This window comes from Meriones unguiculatus, chromosome 1 (assembly GCF_030254825.1).
Source record: "Meriones unguiculatus strain TT.TT164.6M chromosome 1, Bangor_MerUng_6.1, whole genome shotgun sequence".
In the NCBI taxonomy this organism is placed as follows: Eukaryota; Metazoa; Chordata; class Mammalia; order Rodentia; family Muridae; genus Meriones; species Meriones unguiculatus.
The window spans coordinates 59464539-59483098 of NC_083349.1; the positions used below are offsets into that span (position 1 = coordinate 59464539).

The 18560-nt window shown below is 53.5% G+C and overlaps 2 protein-coding genes across 4 annotated transcripts; one reads left to right on the forward strand and one right to left on the reverse strand.

Moving 5' to 3' along the window:
- The first annotated feature begins 1466 nt into the window (after positions 1 to 1466).
- Sema4g (semaphorin 4G) lies at positions 1467 to 15267 on the forward strand. 3 transcript variants are annotated; one of them, XM_060390342.1, is made up of 16 exons: positions 1467 to 1589; positions 4379 to 4878; positions 4971 to 5119; positions 5301 to 5363; positions 8349 to 8447; positions 8560 to 8653; positions 8800 to 8913; positions 9125 to 9288; positions 9364 to 9533; positions 9792 to 9936; positions 10036 to 10258; positions 10491 to 10606; positions 10709 to 10869; positions 10961 to 11022; positions 13045 to 14101; positions 14195 to 15267. In XM_060390342.1, the coding sequence occupies exons 2-15, from the start codon at positions 4629 to 4631 to the stop codon at positions 13872 to 13874; spliced, it is 2640 nt and encodes an 879-aa protein (XP_060246325.1). In that variant the 5' UTR covers positions 1467 to 1589; positions 4379 to 4628; the 3' UTR covers positions 13875 to 14101; positions 14195 to 15267. The 3 variants fall into 3 exon arrangements, with proteins under 3 accessions (XP_060246325.1, XP_060246329.1, XP_060246337.1); XM_060390346.1 differs by having other exon boundaries at positions 1542 to 1675; XM_060390354.1 differs by lacking the exon at positions 1467 to 1589 and adding an exon at positions 1827 to 2048.
- A 1701-nt stretch (positions 15268 to 16968) lies between these two features.
- On the reverse strand, positions 16969 to 18339 carry Mrpl43 (mitochondrial ribosomal protein L43). The gene is made up of 3 exons (XM_021649737.2): positions 18203 to 18339; positions 18003 to 18109; positions 16969 to 17890 (listed from the first exon to the last, which is right to left on the reverse strand). Exons 1-3 carry the CDS (start codon positions 18331 to 18333, stop codon positions 17649 to 17651), a joined length of 480 nt encoding a protein of 159 aa, XP_021505412.1. The 5' UTR covers positions 18334 to 18339; the 3' UTR covers positions 16969 to 17648.
- Between the last annotated feature and the right edge of the window lie 221 nt (positions 18340 to 18560).

Genomic DNA, 18560 nt, shown 5'->3' on the forward strand with positions numbered 1-18560 from the left:
CTGGAAACAGTAGACTCCCTGCAATTTATCCTCTGGACAACTACACTTGGGTGGCGACATACGTGCAAGCATGCATGCTCATACAAAATAAATGCATGTCTAACGTGTGTGCACTTTTTAATGTAAGCATTTCTCCCACTCTACCATGCTCCACCACCCCCCACACACTCTCCTGTTTGCAGAGTGCCAGGAAACATTCTGACAGGGGGTGGAAGTGTGATCTGGGCCCTTCTGTCTAGCAGTCTGCAGCCACACACACAGCCCAAACTCAGATTGTATGAGATCGAGTGCCAAACTGTATGAGCTTTGGAGAATCCTGGGAGAGAAATGAAGTCTCTTCCCAGGCTCTCTTTCATCAGTTTAATATGCCACTAGAAGCCTACTCACATGCAAGGAAGGGTGTGTTTTTCAGGCTCTCATCTGGTCCTCTTTGCCCATCACTGCTGTTTTTTGTTTGTTTGGTTTGGTTTGGTTGGTTTTTTGGTGGGGTTCATGGGCAGAGGTCAGGTTTCACTAGGATTAAGGCTGAGCTCACTGCGGATTTGTTTGTTTGTTTGTTTGTTTGTTTGTTTGTGGTGCTGGGGATAAAATCACAGTGACCAGCAGGCTAGGCAAGTACTACACCTTGAGCCACAACCTTAGCGCTATATTCACTCTAATGGCCGTTGGGAAGGAGGAGAAGCTGAGTATTTCAGGGAAGACCACCCTAAAAGGAGTGGGAGAAGGAGATTGAACCTGGCAAGCACAGACTGTTTGGTTGCCTGGGAACATTCAAAGTTTGGAGATAAAAATGACGATTGAAAATGAGAAACGCAATCCTGAGGTGAGCCTGGCTTTGGACTGAGATCTGTTGATTGAACCCGTGCATACGGTCAAGGCTTACTTATGCATAAAGAGCATTTTCTATGTGCTGTCCCTTCATCCCTCCAGGACCCCATCTCACCCACTCAGCCCTCAAGCTGAAGAGCCTGACAAGAGGTGGGGAGCCGGGGCGGGGCGGGGGGAGGTGGCAGGGGGACGGGGAGAAGAGAAACCACACACCTTGAGCTGGGAACTAAGAGCTACGCAGAAGCCTTTACTGTGGTCCTCGTCTGCACACCCTAGGCCAAAGGCAGGAGGGCATGGCAAACATGTTTTGCAAGAAGTGAGGTGCAGGTTAGAGAGCAGAGTACAGGACTCCGGGACCCGAGGTTTACGCGTCCCTGCAATAGGCAATTGGAAGGGTCTTAGGACCAGAGCCTACCTGCAGGAGGACCAAGCCTGTTTTAGGGCGGACTCGGTAGTGAAGCCCCCACCAGGGGGCGGACGGTACCCAGACCGACTGAGCCTGGAAGAAAGGGGACGCCAGGAGCCGTGGGCCTCGAGCATCTCCCACAAATCCTGTCTATTGTGCGTGGTGGGGGGCTCGAAGGAGGGCGGGCGCCCTTCCCCACCCCCCGCCTCCGGCCCGCCTCCGGCCCCCGCCCCACCCCCGGCTCCGCCTCCACCCCGCCTCGCTCCGGCCGCGGCCCCTTCCTCCCGCAGCTGGTGCTGTGGGGCCGCGGAGCCGCACGTCGCTGTCTCTATGAGCCCCGGATCCCAGCGCAAAGGTGAGGGAGGCGGGGAGTGCGGGCGGTGGCGGGGCCGGGGGCCGCGGCTGGGCGAAGCCTTGTCCACGTCCATTCCACTCGCCAAGGTAGGCCAGGCCTTTTTCACCGCCGAGACCCCTGGTCCCGCATAAAAGGTTCTAGAGGGACGCGGGCCAGGCCTCGGGTCGCACAGGGCGCAGACCGGCCTTCGCGTAATCGGGGACCCTACAGGGGCAGGGACCCGCGTGGAGAGAAGTGTTCCCCTGGATCTGGGTCATGTCTCCTGGCGTCCGGCAGGATCGAAGGAGAGCTTGTCCCCGAGAGCCGCAGCAGTAGATGCTGAGGTTAGATCTGATCAAAGGAGAGAATCTCGGACTGTCCAGGACGGTGGAGGGAGGGGAAGATGAGGGAGAGGCGCCCTCAAACCAGGAGAGACCGCCATCCTACCGGGCAGAGGGAAATACCGCTAACCCCAGGCAGGTGGGCAGCAGGGATGAAGGTCGAGAGTCTATTGATCCTGTTGGGGGTGGGGGCATCTTCCCCTCCCCAGTTTTCTCCACCCTAGGGTATAACAGAAGATGATCAGAGTTCAGCAGGCAGGCCCTGGGAAGGAACCCAAACTTGAGTGAAGTGTGGGGTGTGAACTGGAAACCTTGAACCCTCCAGTTCTGGGGGAGGGGTGGATGCTCCGCCTCCAGTGCTTTAACCTGGCCCTCCCAACAGGTTAAGTGGGGCTGAAGGCTTCAACCCAGTTCCCCAGATCTAGAACTGCAGACTGTGGGGGAAAAACAGGGCTGCTAAGATAGCATTCCACGTTTCATTTGCTAAATTCGAGGCCCTCCTCCCCCCTTGCATTCTCTCTTACAGGAATTCACCCCAGGTCAGAACCACACACCACACACACACACACACACACAGAGAGAGAGAGAGAGAGAGAGAGAGAGAGAGAGAGAGAGAGAGAGAGAGAGAGCTGGCCTTATGACCAAGACTTTCAGGAAAGGGAACGGGACTCTGCCATGCATCTAACCCCCGCAGACCCTGGCAGCCACCAAGCCTGCAGCAAAAGCATTTCATGAGTGCTTGTCTCTGCCTGGATGGAACTGCGTCCGAGGACTCTTGAGTGTGTGTGTGCGCGCTCTGCCTGGCCCACTAGAGACAGTTTCGTGTGAATGCCCCTATGCGAATGTGTGTGGACCAGACACTCCTGCTGAATAGAAAGCCGTGCATGTAGCCCTGCTTGTTCACCTGAGGATGTGTGAACCACTGAACAGATGGCATGTAAACACTACCTTATGGATACGTGTTACTATGTGTGGTCTTGGCCCTCTGTGTGGACGCACTTCTGATAGGTTTCTGTGGAGGGGGTGTGTGTGTATGACTCCTGGAAATATGTGTGTTCTCGGCCCTACTTGAACATGTATGCATACCTGTGTGCAAGAGGGTCACAGTCTTTAGGACTCATGTGACCCAGAATGAATGCCATGCCCTCCACACTGAGTGGTTTCTCTGATCTTCGTCCCTATCCTTGGCACTGACTTCCCCTAGCCATGGGGCTGACCCTTCTGTGCTGAGCAAATAGGAGGCCCCAGATGTAAACAGGTGTGCCTTCAAGGTGAAGGCAGAGCTCGGGAACCTAAAACCTCCCCTTCCCTTAGCCCCTGAAACAAGCATTGGGCACTCTTTCTGTGGTTCAGAGACCCTCTTCTCTCCCATATTCCCTCTCCTCGCCCTCTCATTCTTCATTTCATGACCGTGCTGAACTTTACCTCTTAAACAAACCCTCCAAATTCCTGCTATTTCTCTAGCCATCTCCAGATCCCTACCCTCTCTTTAAGGCCAGAGAGTTAATATTTGACCCAGAAGGAAGAGGACAGGCCAGTGGCACCCTCTGACCCTGCCTGTGGCTGTCTGATGACTGGCTGGGTCAGGCATCCTCCTCCACACCTTGCCCAGCCCAGGAAGTCTTCAGAAATCCCCCAGAGATAAGAGGGAGGTCTATCAGCCACCTCCACCTCAAGTGTGGGATTAGTCCTTAAGACGTACCACAGAAGGTAGCCATGGTTTCACGGTCCCGTTGTTCACTGCCTCTGCCTTGCTTAAGTCCTAACTGGTCTTCCACACTGCAGTCTCCTGCACAGGGTACCTGTGCGGCTCAGGGACCCAAATACCCGCACCTCGCCCCACTCCCTCATGCCTGTGCTGCCTGCCAGCAGGTTGGTCTAGCAGGTAGGGACTCGTGCAGCTGCTCAGCCAGAGGGTGCAGTGTGGACTCGCATGGGCAGGGCAGAGATGTTCACCCCCTTGGAGAAAAATGCCAGAGAGAAGTGTCTAATTAAAGAGAAATTCCAAAGGGAGCTTTCAGGCCAAGGGAAAGAAAAAACAAAGGGGAAACAGAACAAAATTAACAAAGGCCCATTAACTGACTCTGCCCAGGCCTTTCTGCAGAAGGCACCCCCGCAGGCAGCTCTGCTGGAGGAGCAGGCCTCTCTAAGAACCATAGCTCTACCAAGATGGGCCCAAGCAGTCTCCTGACTGGGAGAGGGCTGTTACCATGGTATAGGTTAAAGCGAGTCTAGGGTCCTATATAGGTCATTTGCCACAGCCCCCTACCCAGAGCAGAGAGGGACAGAATGAATGACTGCGAGTCTTTCCTAGCGTGGGAGTTCTGTGGATGTCGGGCCTCTGCCTTTCAGTGGCCCCTGGAGTCTGGGTAATGCCGTCCACCCACCCACACACAGATCAAAGGCTTTCCATTTTGGAGGGATTTTGATTTGTTTTGGTTTTTTTTTTTTTTTTTTTTCCTCCTTCAGAGAACAGACAGAGAACTGGAACTTGCCCTGTGGTTGGGGGCAAGGTGACCCCTTCAGTAGCCTACAATCCAGCTAGGACCTTACAATGTCCACTCTCCATGGAATTTGCATTTGATACAGAAAGGCACGTGACCCATCCCTCCCTCTGACCTCTTAGCTGTGATTCCATGGCCACACAACCCTGTGGCTCCATGTCCCCCCCATTCCAGGATCCTCCATGGCCCCATGACTCCTTGATCCCCATGGCCTCATGACCCTGACCTTCCATGTAATCATAACCTGGACTTTGACCCCAGTGATTGCTCTACCCCTCCCCTCCTGTGACTCTGGCCCGGGCTGCCCTTGGGGTCTTGTTGGTCCGAACTTCCCCAGGAAGATGTGGGGGAGGCTCTGGCCCCTCCTCTTCAGCTTCCTTGAAGTAACAGCAGTCCCTGGACCCTCACTGCGGAGACCATCCCGAGAGCTGGATGCCACCCCACGGATGACCGTCTCCTATGAAGGTTAGACCCCCAACCTTGAAAGACTATGGCGGCCAGAGGAGCTGGGGACAGGAAGTAAACCCCAGGAGGCTCACTGCCTGTCTTGTTCCCAGAGCTCTCCCAGATTCGGCACTTCAAGGGCCCAGCCCAGAACTATTCAACCTTGCTGCTGGAGGAGGCTTCCGAGAGGCTGCTGGTGGGGGCTCGAGGAGCCCTGTTCTCTCTCAGCGCCCGTGACATAGGAGATGGGGCTCACAAAGAGGTCAGCCCCCAGCACCTGGACCAGCCACAGGGTCTCCAGCTCCCTGGGACTTCAATCACTGGGCGTCATGTGTCCCCACCCCACCCCAGCCTCCTCCCTTCAGGTTCCCCTGTGCTGTTGGATTCTCTGGGTAGCGGATATTGAGGTCAGCATTGCAGTCTGTTCCCTTTACTCTCACTAGATCCGCTGGGAGGCCTCCCCAGAGATGCAAAGCAGGTGTCATCAGAAAGGGAAAAACAACCAGGTATGTGAGCTGCCCGGTCCCCGGCTCTCCCTTCTTCCACCTCAACCGGGGTGCCAGGATTGGAGGGACACAGGTGGAGCGCCACAGATGTGCAGCCAGCTGCAGAACCACAGTGAGTGGTAGGCCTGAGGGTGACCCTTCTACCCCAGCCATCCACCGTGTGGTCTATAGCTTGGCCTGTCACAGTATCCTAATCCCCGCCCTGGGGGATCTCAAATTATAATCATAACAAGAAGTGACTGCTAATAAGTGACAACCAGATCTAGCTCTAAAATAATGCTGTGAAGCTTTATTATCTCCACTTCCCAGTTAGGAAAAATGAGACCTTGCTGGAATGCTAGTCAGTCCTGGTTCCTGGTGTTCATGGAGGGACATTAGTCAAGTGTTAGTCCTTTCTAGCTAAGAAGTGAGGTTTCTATGGGGCAGAGAATCATGTCTGGCTACATAACAACCATTTGGAGAGCTATTTTATCTATCTTGGAGTTTTTGGAGACAGAGTCTCACTATGTAGCGGTAGCTGGCCTCGCTATATAGACCAGGCTGGCTTTGAACTAATAGAGATTTATTTGCCAGGTTTAAAGGCGTGCACCACCACTCCTGGTTGGAGAGCTTTTTAAGAATACACATTCTTGGACCAGCAACATGGCTCAGAATAGGAAAACACACACACACACACACACACACACACACACACAAAATACATAAATACAAAACAAAAATATAAAAATATACATTCCAAGCCATTTATGGTAGCATATGACTGTACTTCCAGCCCTCAGGAGGCTGAGGATGTGATAGATAGATAGATAGATAGATAGATAGATAGATAGATAGATAGATGACAAACAAAAAGTACACATTCACCCTGGCATGGTGGTGATCCCAGCAGTTGGGAGGTAGAGCCAAGATGATTAGGAGTTCAAGCAAAACACTGGCCCAAAACAAGTTTGAGGCTAGCCTGGGATAAATGAGATTTTGTCTCAAAATAAAAGCAATATACATTCCAAGGTCCACCAACTGAGAGATTCTGACTCAGTGAGTCTGTGGTGTGCCCTCCAGGACTTTCCATCAAAGGCTCCCCCAGTGCATTGTGGTTGATGAACAGAGCTAGTGGGGTAGGTGAACCCAGGTCACAAAAATCTCATAAATGCCCAATGGGCTGGGCAGTGGTGGCACAGACCTCTAATCTCAGCACTAGGGAGGCAGAGGCAGACAGATCACTGTGAGTTCAATGCCAGCCCGGTCTACAGAGCGAGTTCCAAGGCAGCTAAAGGTACAGAGAGAAACCCTGTCTTGAAAAATAAAAAAAAATAATATAAAATAAGTGCCCAGTTGAGGGTTTGGACTTTATTGTGACAGTGACACCCATGCTCTTTGATGCCTTAGAGGCCTTCATATGTGAATCGCAGGCTCCATACCAGTAGGTCTGGAAAGGGCTCAAGATACTGCTGCTCTAGAAAGCCAACTGAAGCTGATAACTCTGGTTCCCAGACCACTTTGAGCAGCAAGGTACAGAGAACATTTCCCAAAGCATTGTCCTGAAGGACATTCTCTTTCAGAGGAGCTGAAGTGATCTAGTATAATGGGAGGGGCGACATTCCCATCCCACAGTGCACAGCGACATCCTTAAGGCTCTGAGAAGTTGCCCAGTAAAGATGGATGTGACTGCTTTCCAAGCTCATTGACTACAGAATCCTTCCCAAAGTGCCTTTTTTTTTTTTCTTTCTGACTTAGGGAGCTACTTGAGGAATGTTTGTCTCACCCCGCATGCCAGATGAATGAAAATAGACTGAGTCTAGAGACAGGCAGAAAGTTTGGGGCATCCTGGGGGGGGGGGGAATAGGAAGAAAGCCCGAGCAGGCTGATACGGGGAACAGACATAGAGGATGTCTCAGCGGGTGACAGAGTAAGCAGAAATAAGGAGTCTTCCGTGGATTCAAGCTCTGGGTCACAGACAGGAGGATGAGCAAAGAGACTTGGACAGCAGCCTAGGGCGCCCGAAGGACGGAGCAAGCCAGTGTGGCTGCAGGAGATGGAGTTGAACAGACAGAGGCAAGGCCAGGCCCTGTGAGACTGTGTGTTCAGAGCACTGGTGAGCCGCTGGCACGGTCTGCTTTACATCTGTGGCTTTGGAAAGTGGATGGGATGGGGGCAAGAGGGTGTTGACAGATAGAATGCCTCTGGAAGGAGACTTTGGACATGGCGTCCACGGTCCCCTTCTGAGGCCACCTGGGAGACAGGAACGCTTGACAGGCTGATGACAACACATGCCCCTGTGCTATTTGAATTGTGCTCTCTTCGAGCACCTCTCACTCCCTGAGTAAACAGTTGTCATAAGGAGTAGCAGAGCAGGTTAGGAGGGGGTCAGGTGGGCACTAGAGGGAAGGAAGAGCTGATGGTTATCTGTGCTGGATGAGACTAGTGACGTGGGCTACGTTCAAGAACCAAGAACCACTTGGCACAATGACTCACGGAGTGGGACCGGATATGGGGGCAAAGAGAGTGGGTGGCAGCAAAGATGCTTCTGGACGAGAGCAAGGCAGATCCAGGTTGAGGTGGGAAAGACTGGATAGACAGGTTTAAGAGGGAAGATTTGGGTCAGGGAAAGTGGGAGCTTGCTTTAAGACAGTGTATGGTTGACATTGTTTGTGAGGCGACAGAAAGAGAGAGAGTTGGGATTTGTGAGAGTTCCAGGATTAGAGGGCAGGCAGCATTCCTCAAAAGTAATTTTTGAACTCATGGCAAGCCCCCATTCTCCTGAAAAGCTTCTCCATCTTTGAGCTCCGATGACCCTTGAAGGGTAAGTGGAGGGACTGCAGGAGACACAGACACGGGAGAAGCTGGAAGAGAGGAGTCAGGTCATCAGAGACATCTTGGAAAGTATGTCCTATGGGTGGGGGCAAGAGTCAGACTGCAAGGTTAGACTGATAGAGGTGGCTTGTGTCCGGGCAGAGGGCTTACAGCGCTGCCTTCCTTTGTCCGCAGACGGAGTGTTTCAACCACGTGCGGTTCCTACAGCGGCTCAACGCCACCCACTTCTATGCGTGTGGGACTCACGCCTTCCAGCCCCTCTGTGCAGCCATCGTGAGTCCCGCTGCCCCGAGCCCTGACTGCTGACCCCAGACTGACCTAACTCTGGGCTGCAGCCCTTACCTGTCCTCAGGACCATTGACTGATTGAGACCCTTGTTCTTCAGGATGCTGAGGCCTTCATCTTGCCTACTAGCTTCGAGGAGGGAAAGGAGAAATGTCCTTATGACCCAGCCCGTGGCTTCACAGGCCTCATCATCGGTGAGCAGAGGCAGTCCTGCCACCAGTCCTGGGCTGAGAATGCTATGATCTGAATGTGGATCCTATTGCTAGGACTTGCCATTTGTGCATACCATGTTCTCTAAGGCACATGACATGTATCTCATGACTGGATGTCCCTGCCCCAGATGGAGGCCTCTACACAGCCACACGGTATGAATTCCGGAGCATTCCTGACATCCGTCGGAGCCGCCACCCACACTCTCTGAGAACTGAGGAGGCACCCATGCACTGGCTCAATGGTTAGGAGGATGGGGGGTAGGGGTCTACTTCTTGTTATTTATTCCTTTGGGTAGCTGACCGTCCCATTCCCAACTCTCCAGGTGGGCCTGTCCGGTCCACACCTGCGTACTATGGAAGGAGGCTGAGGGAATGGGCGTGGCTGGGGAAGGGGCGTGGCTTCGGGAGAGGGCTCAGCCTGTTCCATAAGCCACCCAAATACTCAACCCGCAGATGCTGAGTTTGTGTTCTCTGTGCTGGTTCGGGAGAGCAAGGCCAGTGCAGTGGGTGACGATGACAAGATTTACTTCTTCTTCATGGAACGTGAGGAAGGCTCCAGCAGCTTCAGTCAGGGGCGCAGCAGCCACCGTGTAGCCAGAGTCGCCCGCGTGTGCAAGGTGCGGATGATGAAGGCAGGGTGTGGGGAGAGGCTATAGACCTCTGGTCCTGATCCTGTGTCCCCACCTCCCCAGGGAGATCTGGGAGGGAAAAAGATCCTCCAGAAGAAGTGGACATCCTTCCTGAAGGCTCGGCTCATCTGCCACATTCCACAGTATGAGATGCTGCGGGGCGTCTGCAGCCTGGATGCCGACTCGTCGGCCCACACACACTTCTATGCAGTCTTCGCACTGACAACACAGTGGTAAGCGCGGGGCGGGTGGGAAAGGAAAGGAGCCGAGAGCTTTAAGGGCTGGAGCTGAGGTCGGAGATGAGCTGGGGAAGGGCTCTCTGCAAAAGGAGGTCAAACTTTCCTAAGGCCAGAGGGCACTGTGACCCACTGTTGCACAAGACGGGCCCATGGGCCTACAGTGGAGATGGACCATGGTGGTAACAGTGGCTCCAGATGGAGCATGGGGTGGGCGTAGCCTCCCCTCAGTCGTCTCCGATGTCTCATTCCTAGGAAGACCCTGGAGGCTTCAGCCATCTGCCGCTATGACCTGGCTGAGATGCAGGCTGTCTTCACAGGCCCCTTCATGGAGTACCAGGATGGTGCCCGGCGCTGGGGCCGCTATGAGGGTGGGGTGCCTGACCCCAGGCCTGGCTCGGTGAGCACCCAGGCCTGGAGCCTACGTTGAGCAGACAAAGCCCTGGGTGGGAAGGCAGGTGGTGAAGCCCGGAGGCTCACCACCCATCCCCCAACCCAGTGCATCACAGATTCGTTGCGCAGTCGAGGCTACAACTCATCCCAAGACTTGCCATCCCTGGTTCTGGATTTTGTGAAGTTGCATCCACTGATGGCTCGGCCTGTGGTGCCCACACGTGGGCGGCCCCTGCTGCTGAAGCGTAATGTACGCTACACACAACTCACAGGAACACACGTCAGCACGCCTGCTGGACCCACCTATGACCTGCTCTTTCTGGGCACAGGTGCATCTGACCCAAATCCCTCATCCCTAATGGCCTTGCTTACTGATGCCCCTGAACACGGCAGTTCCTGCCATGTTGGCCTGGGGTGCCCTGTGTCTTGAGGAAGCCACTGCTGGTGGCTGATTCTGTGTCCCTCATCTTCTGATTCCTGAGCTGTTCCCATTAGGCCTCCTGTCGGGTACCGAGAGCATATCACACTGGCGGGTTCTGACTTGTGTCCTTTCTACATCAGCTGATGGCTGGATCCACAAGGCTGTAGTCCTGGGCTCTGGGATGCACATTATCGAAGAGATACAAGTGTTCAGAGAGCCCCAGGCTGTGGACAGTCTAGTTATCTCTCCGATGCAGGTAGACCTGACTTCTGGTGTCAATATAACAGAAGGGGACTGGGGAGGTTGAGAGGAAGCCTCCCCTTGGGGGCCGCTGACCAGCTATCCCCTCTGGTTCCAGCACAGCCTGTATGTCGGGGCTGCTAGCGGAGTCATCCAGTTCCCTCTGTCCGGCTGTTCACGCTACCGTTCCTGCTACGGCTGCATCCTGGCACGGGACCCCTACTGTGGCTGGGACTCCAGCACCCAGGCCTGCATGGTGGCCACCACCATAGCCAACAGGTTCCAGGGTAGAGGCTGGGAGTAGGGATGGGCACTGATGTCAGTTACCCTGCTATCCGTCTGTTCATGATTCTTGATTTTCTGTCCCCAGGACAGCACTGATACAGGACATAGAGAGAGGAAATCGAGGCTGTGAGGACAGCAGGGATACAGGTAGGTGGAACTCGTGGACCTGTGTGGATGCTGAGGTTATGTGCTTCTGTGGTTTTGGAGAGGTTGACCCAGCACAGGGTAAGTGCTCAGCGGATGCTTATTTCTCAAATACAGTGTAAGTGAGGAAATAGGCCCAAGACTTGGAGACAGGTGGGGGTGCAGTGCATTGGGGGTAGCTCATGGCTGGTGTAAAGGCAGGTCCTGGATTTGTTCTCCAATAACACACAACATGTGTGCAAGCACGTGACACACACACGCAAATATGTTGGGGGCAGTTAACAAGTTAGTTATGGTTATATGATCACATGTAAAGCATATGCCTAAGTCATGGGGGGGATGTAAACACAAAAAACTGTAATTATTAATAATTGCAGCTGCAACAAGGTGCAGAAGGATGTGTTTTTCTCTAAACAAACATCATGTAGCAGAGCTGGTCTCTGAAGGAAGAACTGAAGTCAGTAATCAGAGTTAGCGTGCACTGAGAACTTACGTGCCGAGCCCAATACCCCCATGCGTTTATTCTCGTGATACTCCATGAGAGGCACCACTGTTGTTCCCATGAGGGTCCCCTCGGAGGCCCAGGGAATATAAGGAAACTGTTCATGGTAACTCAGCTGCCAAGCAGCAGAGGCAGAATCAGCCTGGCCTGAAGCAGTTGGATTCAAGTTTGTGCTTTTGCTCACTGAGCTGAGCCATGTCCCAGCTAACCAGGCAGGTGGAGGGCATGGGAGGGGTGATGACACTCAGGCAGGGGGTCAGCAGGATGAGGGAGCTCAGGGGAAAAGACTAGAGGGGTGAGCAGCGTCCATGTCCACAGTTTTGGTCCTTACATGAAAAGCAAGAGGAAAACCTCTGAAGAGTTTTATACTAAGGAGTAGCATGATTGGATTTGTATTAAAACAATATTTTTTTTTTGAGGCAGTGTTTTCTGTGTAGTCCTGGCTGTCCTCAAACTCATTCTATAGACCAGACTGGCCTCAAACTAAAAGAGATCTGCCTGCCTCTGCCTCCTGAGTGACAGGATTAAAGGCATGTGCCTCCACTTGCCAGCCCTGTATTTTTAAATTAAAAAAATATATATATTTTATGAGTACATTTTGCCTGCATATATGTATGTGAACTACATGCATGACTGGTGTCCATGGAAGGAAGATGAGAGTGTTGCATTCCCTGGAACCGGAATAATGGATGTCTGTGAACCAGCATGTGGGTGCTGGGAGCCAAACTCAGGTCCTCTGCAAGGGCAACAGCTGCTCTAACCACTGAACCATCTCTCCAGCTCCTGTATTCAGATTTTTAAAATTTTATTTTGCTCACAAGCATATGTGTGTGATAAGGATGTGCACATGTAAAATACCTTATGGGAGTTGCTTTTCTCCTTCCTACATGTGGGATCCCAGGGATTGAATTCAGGTTGTCAAGCTTGGAGCAAGCACTTACACTCACTGACTGATCTCCTCAGTCTAGATTTGTGTTTTCAAGGGATCACCTGTAGTTGCAAGAAAAGAGTGAATGAGGGCCCTAGAGGGCAGGCAGCCATGGAAGGAGAGAAGCGAACAGCTCTGAGAGTCTCGTGAGGGTGGACATAAAGATGAGGAAGGGAGGCAAGGGAGCCTCCCGGGTTCCTGATGCTAACTGCTGAGCAGCTGTTTGGTGGTAGCAATTCAAAGACAGGACCTGGTGTGGTTATGGATGAGGTTTTGGCCTGAGCAAGATGCTCAGCACATTCAAGTCTGTGTGTTCAGGAAAAGCAGCTGTGCTGAAGGTAAGATTAGGAGTCCTTGGTAACTGGTGGGAACTGAAGCCCAGGGGAGAGGAGCTACAGGCGACACTGCCACCGCCTACTTCCTAGGAAGGGCCAGTGTGCCCCTGGGAAGCCTGCACCCACAGGCTTGCTTAGCTGTCACCAATTCTAGACTTGGTGCTTCTAGACAGCCAGGAAGTTAGCTGTCTGCTATCTTGCCATTTCCAATGCTGTCTGGGATGGGCAGATACTGATCTTTCCTCCTCTGTCCTCTGCAGGACCACCACCGCCACTGAAGACCCGCTCTGTGCTCCGGGGTGATGACGTCCTCCTGCCCTGTGACCAGCCATCTAACCTGGCCCGAGCTTTGTGGCTACTCAATGGGAGCAAGAGCCTGAGTGATGGGCTGGATGGCTACCGCGTGGGGGTGGATGGGCTGCTGGTGACAGACACTCAACTGGAGCACAGTGGCATCTATGGCTGCTATGCTGAGGAGAACGGCCTCCGTATGCTGCTGGCTTCCTACAGCCTCACTGTCCGTCCAGCCACCCCCGCCCCAGCTCCACAAGCCCCTGCCACAGCCGGGGCACAGCTGGCACAGGACATGAGGCTGTTCTACGTGGTGGCCATTGCTATACTTGGTGGCCTCTGCCTCATTCTGGCCTTTTCCCTCCTCTATGTGGCTTGTCTGCGAGGAGGCAGACGAGGTCGCAGACGGAAATACTCATTGGGTCGGGCTGGCCGGGCAGGGGGCTCAGCTGTGCAGCTGCAGACAGTCTCAGGCCAGTGTCCTGGAGAGGAAGACGAAGGTGATGACGGGGAGGGAGCTGGAGGTCTGGAGAGTGGCTGCCTCCAGATCATCCCTGGGGAAGGAGCCCCAGCCCCACCACCGCCACCACCCCCACCCCCACCGGCTGAGCTGACCAACGGGCTGGTGGCACTGCCCAGCCGTCTGCGAAGGATGAATGGCAACAGCTACGTGCTCCTGAGGCAGAGCAACAATGGAGTGCCGGCCGGACCCTGCTCCTTCGCAGAGGAGCTCAGCCGCATCCTGGAGAAGAGGAAGCATACCCAGCTTGTAGAGCAGCTGGATGAGAGTTCTGTCTGAGCCGGGCCTCCCCCAAAAGATGCTCTTCCAAGGCAGCCTCTCTGCCCCAGGCTGGGCCACCGCCTCCCCAACACAGCCTCCCTCCTTCATGCTCCCAACTCCATGCCCTTCTTCCAGCTTTTTTGATGTCTCTGTAGGGCTGGCCAGAGTCATGGTTAGCCAAAGTCCCCTCTTCAGTCTCCAAGACATACATGTGAGCAGCCCAGGCCCACCGGTGCTCCTCAAAGGTAGGTGCTCCCTCAGGACCCCGACCTAAAAGCTTGGGAGGAGAGGACTGTCTTCTTGGCCCGTTATCTACCCAGCCTTCCTCTTCTTCTCAGGTAGGGCTCTGCAGGTCCAGATGGCCTCAATGTCACCATCTTCAGCACAGCTGTGCGCTGGGCAGTCCTGAATCCAGACCGAGACCTCTCTACCGGCCACCTGCTTACGAGCACATTGTGCACATGGAGAGTGTTTGTCAGCTGGGCTGCAGTGCCCCTCCCCCTCCTGGTGCATCCATCCCTCCTAAGTGGTTACCCTTCCAATGTCACCTTCCCATCACCTTTCCAGTCTCCACCCCATGTGGTAATCCTCTGGCAGGAGACTGGGAGCAGGCCAGCCTGGGAGGTAAGAAGCATCACCCCCTTCTCCCTTCCTGTGTAGCTCTTGTGAGCCAGCCTCCCCATCCCCTCATTCACATGCAAGGGTGCCAGAGCTCCAGGCATGTCCTCTTCCCATGCACATGTGGTGACACACCCATATTGTGCTTCCATTTCCACCCACATGCACATTCGGAACCTCCCCTTGCTGCCGTAGTCAGACCTGTGTCTGCTAGGTTTGGTCCATGGATATTTCAAAGGGAGATTTCCCTTCCTGTTTAGCTGTCCTCACAACAGAAATAGGACAAGTGACCAACACTGCATTATGAGCCAGCCTCCCTCTTAGGGACCAAGCAATTGCTCCTCCTAGGCCAGAGCAGGGGGAAGTGATCTGGTATCTCACCTGGCACATGAAGCCCATTCCTGGAACTATGCAAAGGGCAGAGGCTGGGAGTTTGGATGCTTGGCTCCCACTCCTGTCCTACCTCACCAGGGCACTTTCAAGGTCCAAGGGCCTCCCACGTCTCCAGGCCCATATGGGACAATCAACCCTGACTGAGCTCTCCCATTCCCTTTGGGTGAGGATGACTGTTATTTTTATAGCTGAGAACGTGGAGCCCCACGAGTTTTTACTGCCCTTCACCCATCCCTCTCCCACCTTCACCCCACAGTGAATGTATTTATTGTGAGAATGGCTGTACTTCTTCAGGATTGCCCCCCACTCATCACCCAGGTGGGTGGAGAAGGCATGTGATGGAACAGGGAGCCTGGGCACTGCTCCTGCTGATGGTTAATAAACACCCTCTTTCCCCACAGCTTTAAGTGTCTGCTTGGTCTAGACTGGCTTATCTGGGACAGGTTTCTGGCCTATGGAGGTACCCCAGAAATGTCATTTACACAAGGAGTAAGATCCCCTGCATCTGCCCTTGCTGAGCTGGGCAGGCATAGAGCCATTGGCTAAGGCTTGTCTTACTCATTGCTAATGATGAGGGTGACGAATATACAAGACCCCCGCTTTTTATTCCTGGTCTTCCTTTGGCTTTTTCTTTCAGATAGTGAGCCACTGCTGCTCAGGCTGGTCACAAACTCCTGGATTCAAGTGATCCTCCTTGCCTCATCCTGGATATGCGAACTACTGATATACACTAGCATACCAGCCCCTTGCTTAAAAAAAAAAAAAAAAAAAAATTGTGTATGTGGGGGTCAGAGGGCAACTTGGGACAATCTGTTTGTTTTTTCCACTATGAATCCTGGGGATCAAACTCAGGTTGTGAGGCTTGGCAGTGGCTGTCTTTACCTACTGAACCATCTCCCCAGCCCTGCCTTTCTCTTTATTTTATTATTATTTCTTCGAAGATTTATTCATTTATTACATGGTGTTCTGTCTGCAACCCAGAAGAGGGCACCAGATCTCATTGTAGATGGTTATGAGCCACCATGTGGTTGCTGGGAAATGAACTCAGGACCTCTGGAAGAGCAGCCAGCAGAAGAGCTCTTAACCTCTGAGCCACCTCTCCAGCCCCTCTCTTTTTTAAAGACATGGTCTCACTAAGTTGCCCTGGATGGCCTGGAACCCTCTACATAAAATAGGCAAGCCTTGAACTCATCTACCTGGCTGCCTCTGCCTTTTGAATGCTGGTCATTAAAATTATACCATCACACCAAGGCCTTTCCCTTCTGTGGTACCCTCCCTTTGTCTGATGTCCTCAGACACCAGGAGCGTCAAGTCCCCGGGAACTGTTGTTGGTTGCCATGTGGGTTCTGAGATTGAACCTGAGTCCTCTGGAAGAGCAGCCAGTACTCTTAACCTGAGCCATCTCTCTAGTTCCCCCCTGCCTTGTTTAAAGCCTGGAAGATACTTCTTGCCAGTCCTTGTGCTCTTCCCTAAGCTTTTCAGCACTTCCCATTCCTTGATCCAGGGAAGGACATGGGTTCATTTTTGTGTAAAGAATTTTGGGGTAGGAGTGCAGTTAGGACTAAATGAAGTTTGTGATCTGGGACTTGCTCTGAGAACTTAAGTCACATCGCCTTTGACACTAACCACTGAAAGGTCTTATGTTCTGCTTCTCCTTTTAGAATCAAAAGTGTGCATGCTTAAAATATGCACACATTTTGCGCCAGATACAGTGTTGCACGCTATAGTCCCAGCACTTGGGAGTCAGACAGGTCTCTGTGAGTTTGAGGCCAACCTGGTGTACATATAGTTCCAGGACAGCCAGAGCTACATAGTGAGATGCTATTTTGAAAGGTACACATTTTGAAGTGTATTTTTCTGAGGGGCTGGAGAGATGCGAGGGTGGTTAAGAGCATTAGCTGCTCTTTCAGAAGACACAGGCTCAATTCCCAGCACCCACCTGGCAACTCACAACTGTCTGTAACTCCAGTTCCGTGTAGCCCTACGACTGTCTTCTTACCTCCATGGGCAATGCATGCAATTGATACACAGACATACACGCAAGGCAAAATACCCATAAACATGATAAATAAATAAATAAACAAACAAATCAGGCTTCAAGCATGGTCTCAGTTAAGTTTAATGACCTCAGTTTCCCTGGCTGTCCCAGAACTCACTCTGTAGCCCAGGCATTCACCTGCCTCTGCCAACCACGCGCTGTGACTAAAGGAGTGTGCTGCCACTGAGAACCACCTTGGTTTTCTTTTTTCTTTCTTTCACTGAGGTCTAGCTGGGCCTCCCTCCCTCCCTTCTTTCTTTTTGGTTTAACAGGGTTTCTCTGTGTAGCACTGGTTCTCCTGGACTCTCATTGAGACTAGGCTGGCCTCGAACTCATCGAGATCTGCCTGTCTCTGCTTCCTGAGTGCTGGGATTAAATCCGTCCGCACAAAACACTGACAAATATAAGGTGCCTTGCCCAATGCCAGGCCACAGCAAGAGCAACAAGACATCACAAGTCCTTCAGGAGACAGCCTCAAGATCCTTCACTGTTTTGAAATCATTATTTGGATTTTAGAAAACAAAGTCCCTTTACAACACGTGAGTTTTCTCACATCTCTGCTTGCGAGGAGGCGGACTGAATCTGAATTAGGGTATTCACAAGGTACCTAGTAGTGGGCAATGGAAACAGCTCTTCCTTCTCTCAGGCCACGGCCCCTTCAGCAGGCTCCACCTATTTGCCCAGGCTTGAAATCCGAAAGAGGAACCAATCCTATCACTTTCACGGCCCCAAAATCTGCTTCTTCACTGTGCATGTACCGAAGCTGGAGCAGGAGCCTGGAGTTCTCTGGGCCGCAGCCCGCGGGGGGCTGTCCGTTTGTTGGTGAAGGGGTGCCACTGGCCTTGGATGCTAGGGTTATCCGTGTGGAAGGGCTTGCGGATGCGGATCACCTCCAAGCCGGACTGCTCAGCCAGCTTCTGCACCAGCGACGTGATCTCCTCCACCGACTTGCCGTTGATGCTTTCCTCGCGTACGGCCCCGTTAACTGGCAGAGGGACGAGGAAATGAGCGGAAGCGGCCAGGTCGGAAGTCAAACAAGTACAACCCGGCCGGCAATCCGGGATTCCGCCCTCCCGCCCTAGCCCGGCCTCACTCACGGTATTCGGCCACTATTCTGGGCACCGCGCACGGGCGCGGGTTCACGTATATTACAACCCCAGGGTTCCGTCGGGCGAAGTCCGTCACTTCGCGTTCCACGAACTCCCTGCGAGACCCAGCAAAGGTGAGTAGGGCGGCCGGGACCCGGTCCCTCCGATCCCCGCCTCCACTCCGGCCTTCCCGCTTCCGCGTGCCTCACCTGGCGCCGCGGGACGAGGGCGCATCCCGGCTGAGGCTGAGGCTGAGGCGCTGCAGCTGCTGCACGTAGCGACCAAGCCCGTTATGGAGGACGCTGGTCAGAAAGCGGCTCGCAGTCCCGCGCGCAGTCATGGCTACCTCTCGGTCGTCCGGAAGGTGAGCTGGAGGGCGGGGCTGAGCAGCGACTTCCGGTTCTGGGACCGTGGACGCCCGGGAGAGTTTTGCTTCCGAGGTCACGGCGAGAGGCGCGTGCTGGCGACCCACGTTGCGGGCGGAAGAGTAGAAAGTGGAGTGGTGACGCGAAGCTCGGGGCGGGAGCGTGGAGCTCCTGAGGCGGAGGGACGACCCCGGAGGCAGTG

Excerpts from the sequence above, each read along its gene's own strand:
- Mrpl43 (XM_021649737.2), bottom strand. The coding sequence starts at position 18,333 with ATGACTGCGCGCGGGACTGCGAGCCGCTTTCTGACCAGCGTCCTCCAT. Across the intron at positions 18,110-18,202 it reads CCCTCGTCCCGCGGCGCCAG|GGAGTTCGTGGAACGCGAAG; the intron begins GTGAGGCACGCG and ends TGGGTCTCGCAG. Across the intron at positions 17,891-18,002 it reads CAGAATAGTGGCCGAATACC|TTAACGGGGCCGTACGCGAG; the intron begins GTGAGTGAGGCC and ends TCCCTCTGCCAG.
- Sema4g (XM_060390342.1), top strand. The coding sequence starts at position 4,629 with ATGACCCTGACCTTCCATGTAATCATAACCTGGACTTTGACCCCAGTG. Across the intron at positions 10,870-10,960 it reads GCCACCACCATAGCCAACAG|GACAGCACTGATACAGGACA; the intron begins GTTCCAGGGTAG and ends TTCTGTCCCCAG. Across the intron at positions 11,023-13,044 it reads TGAGGACAGCAGGGATACAG|GACCACCACCGCCACTGAAG; the intron begins GTAGGTGGAACT and ends TGTCCTCTGCAG.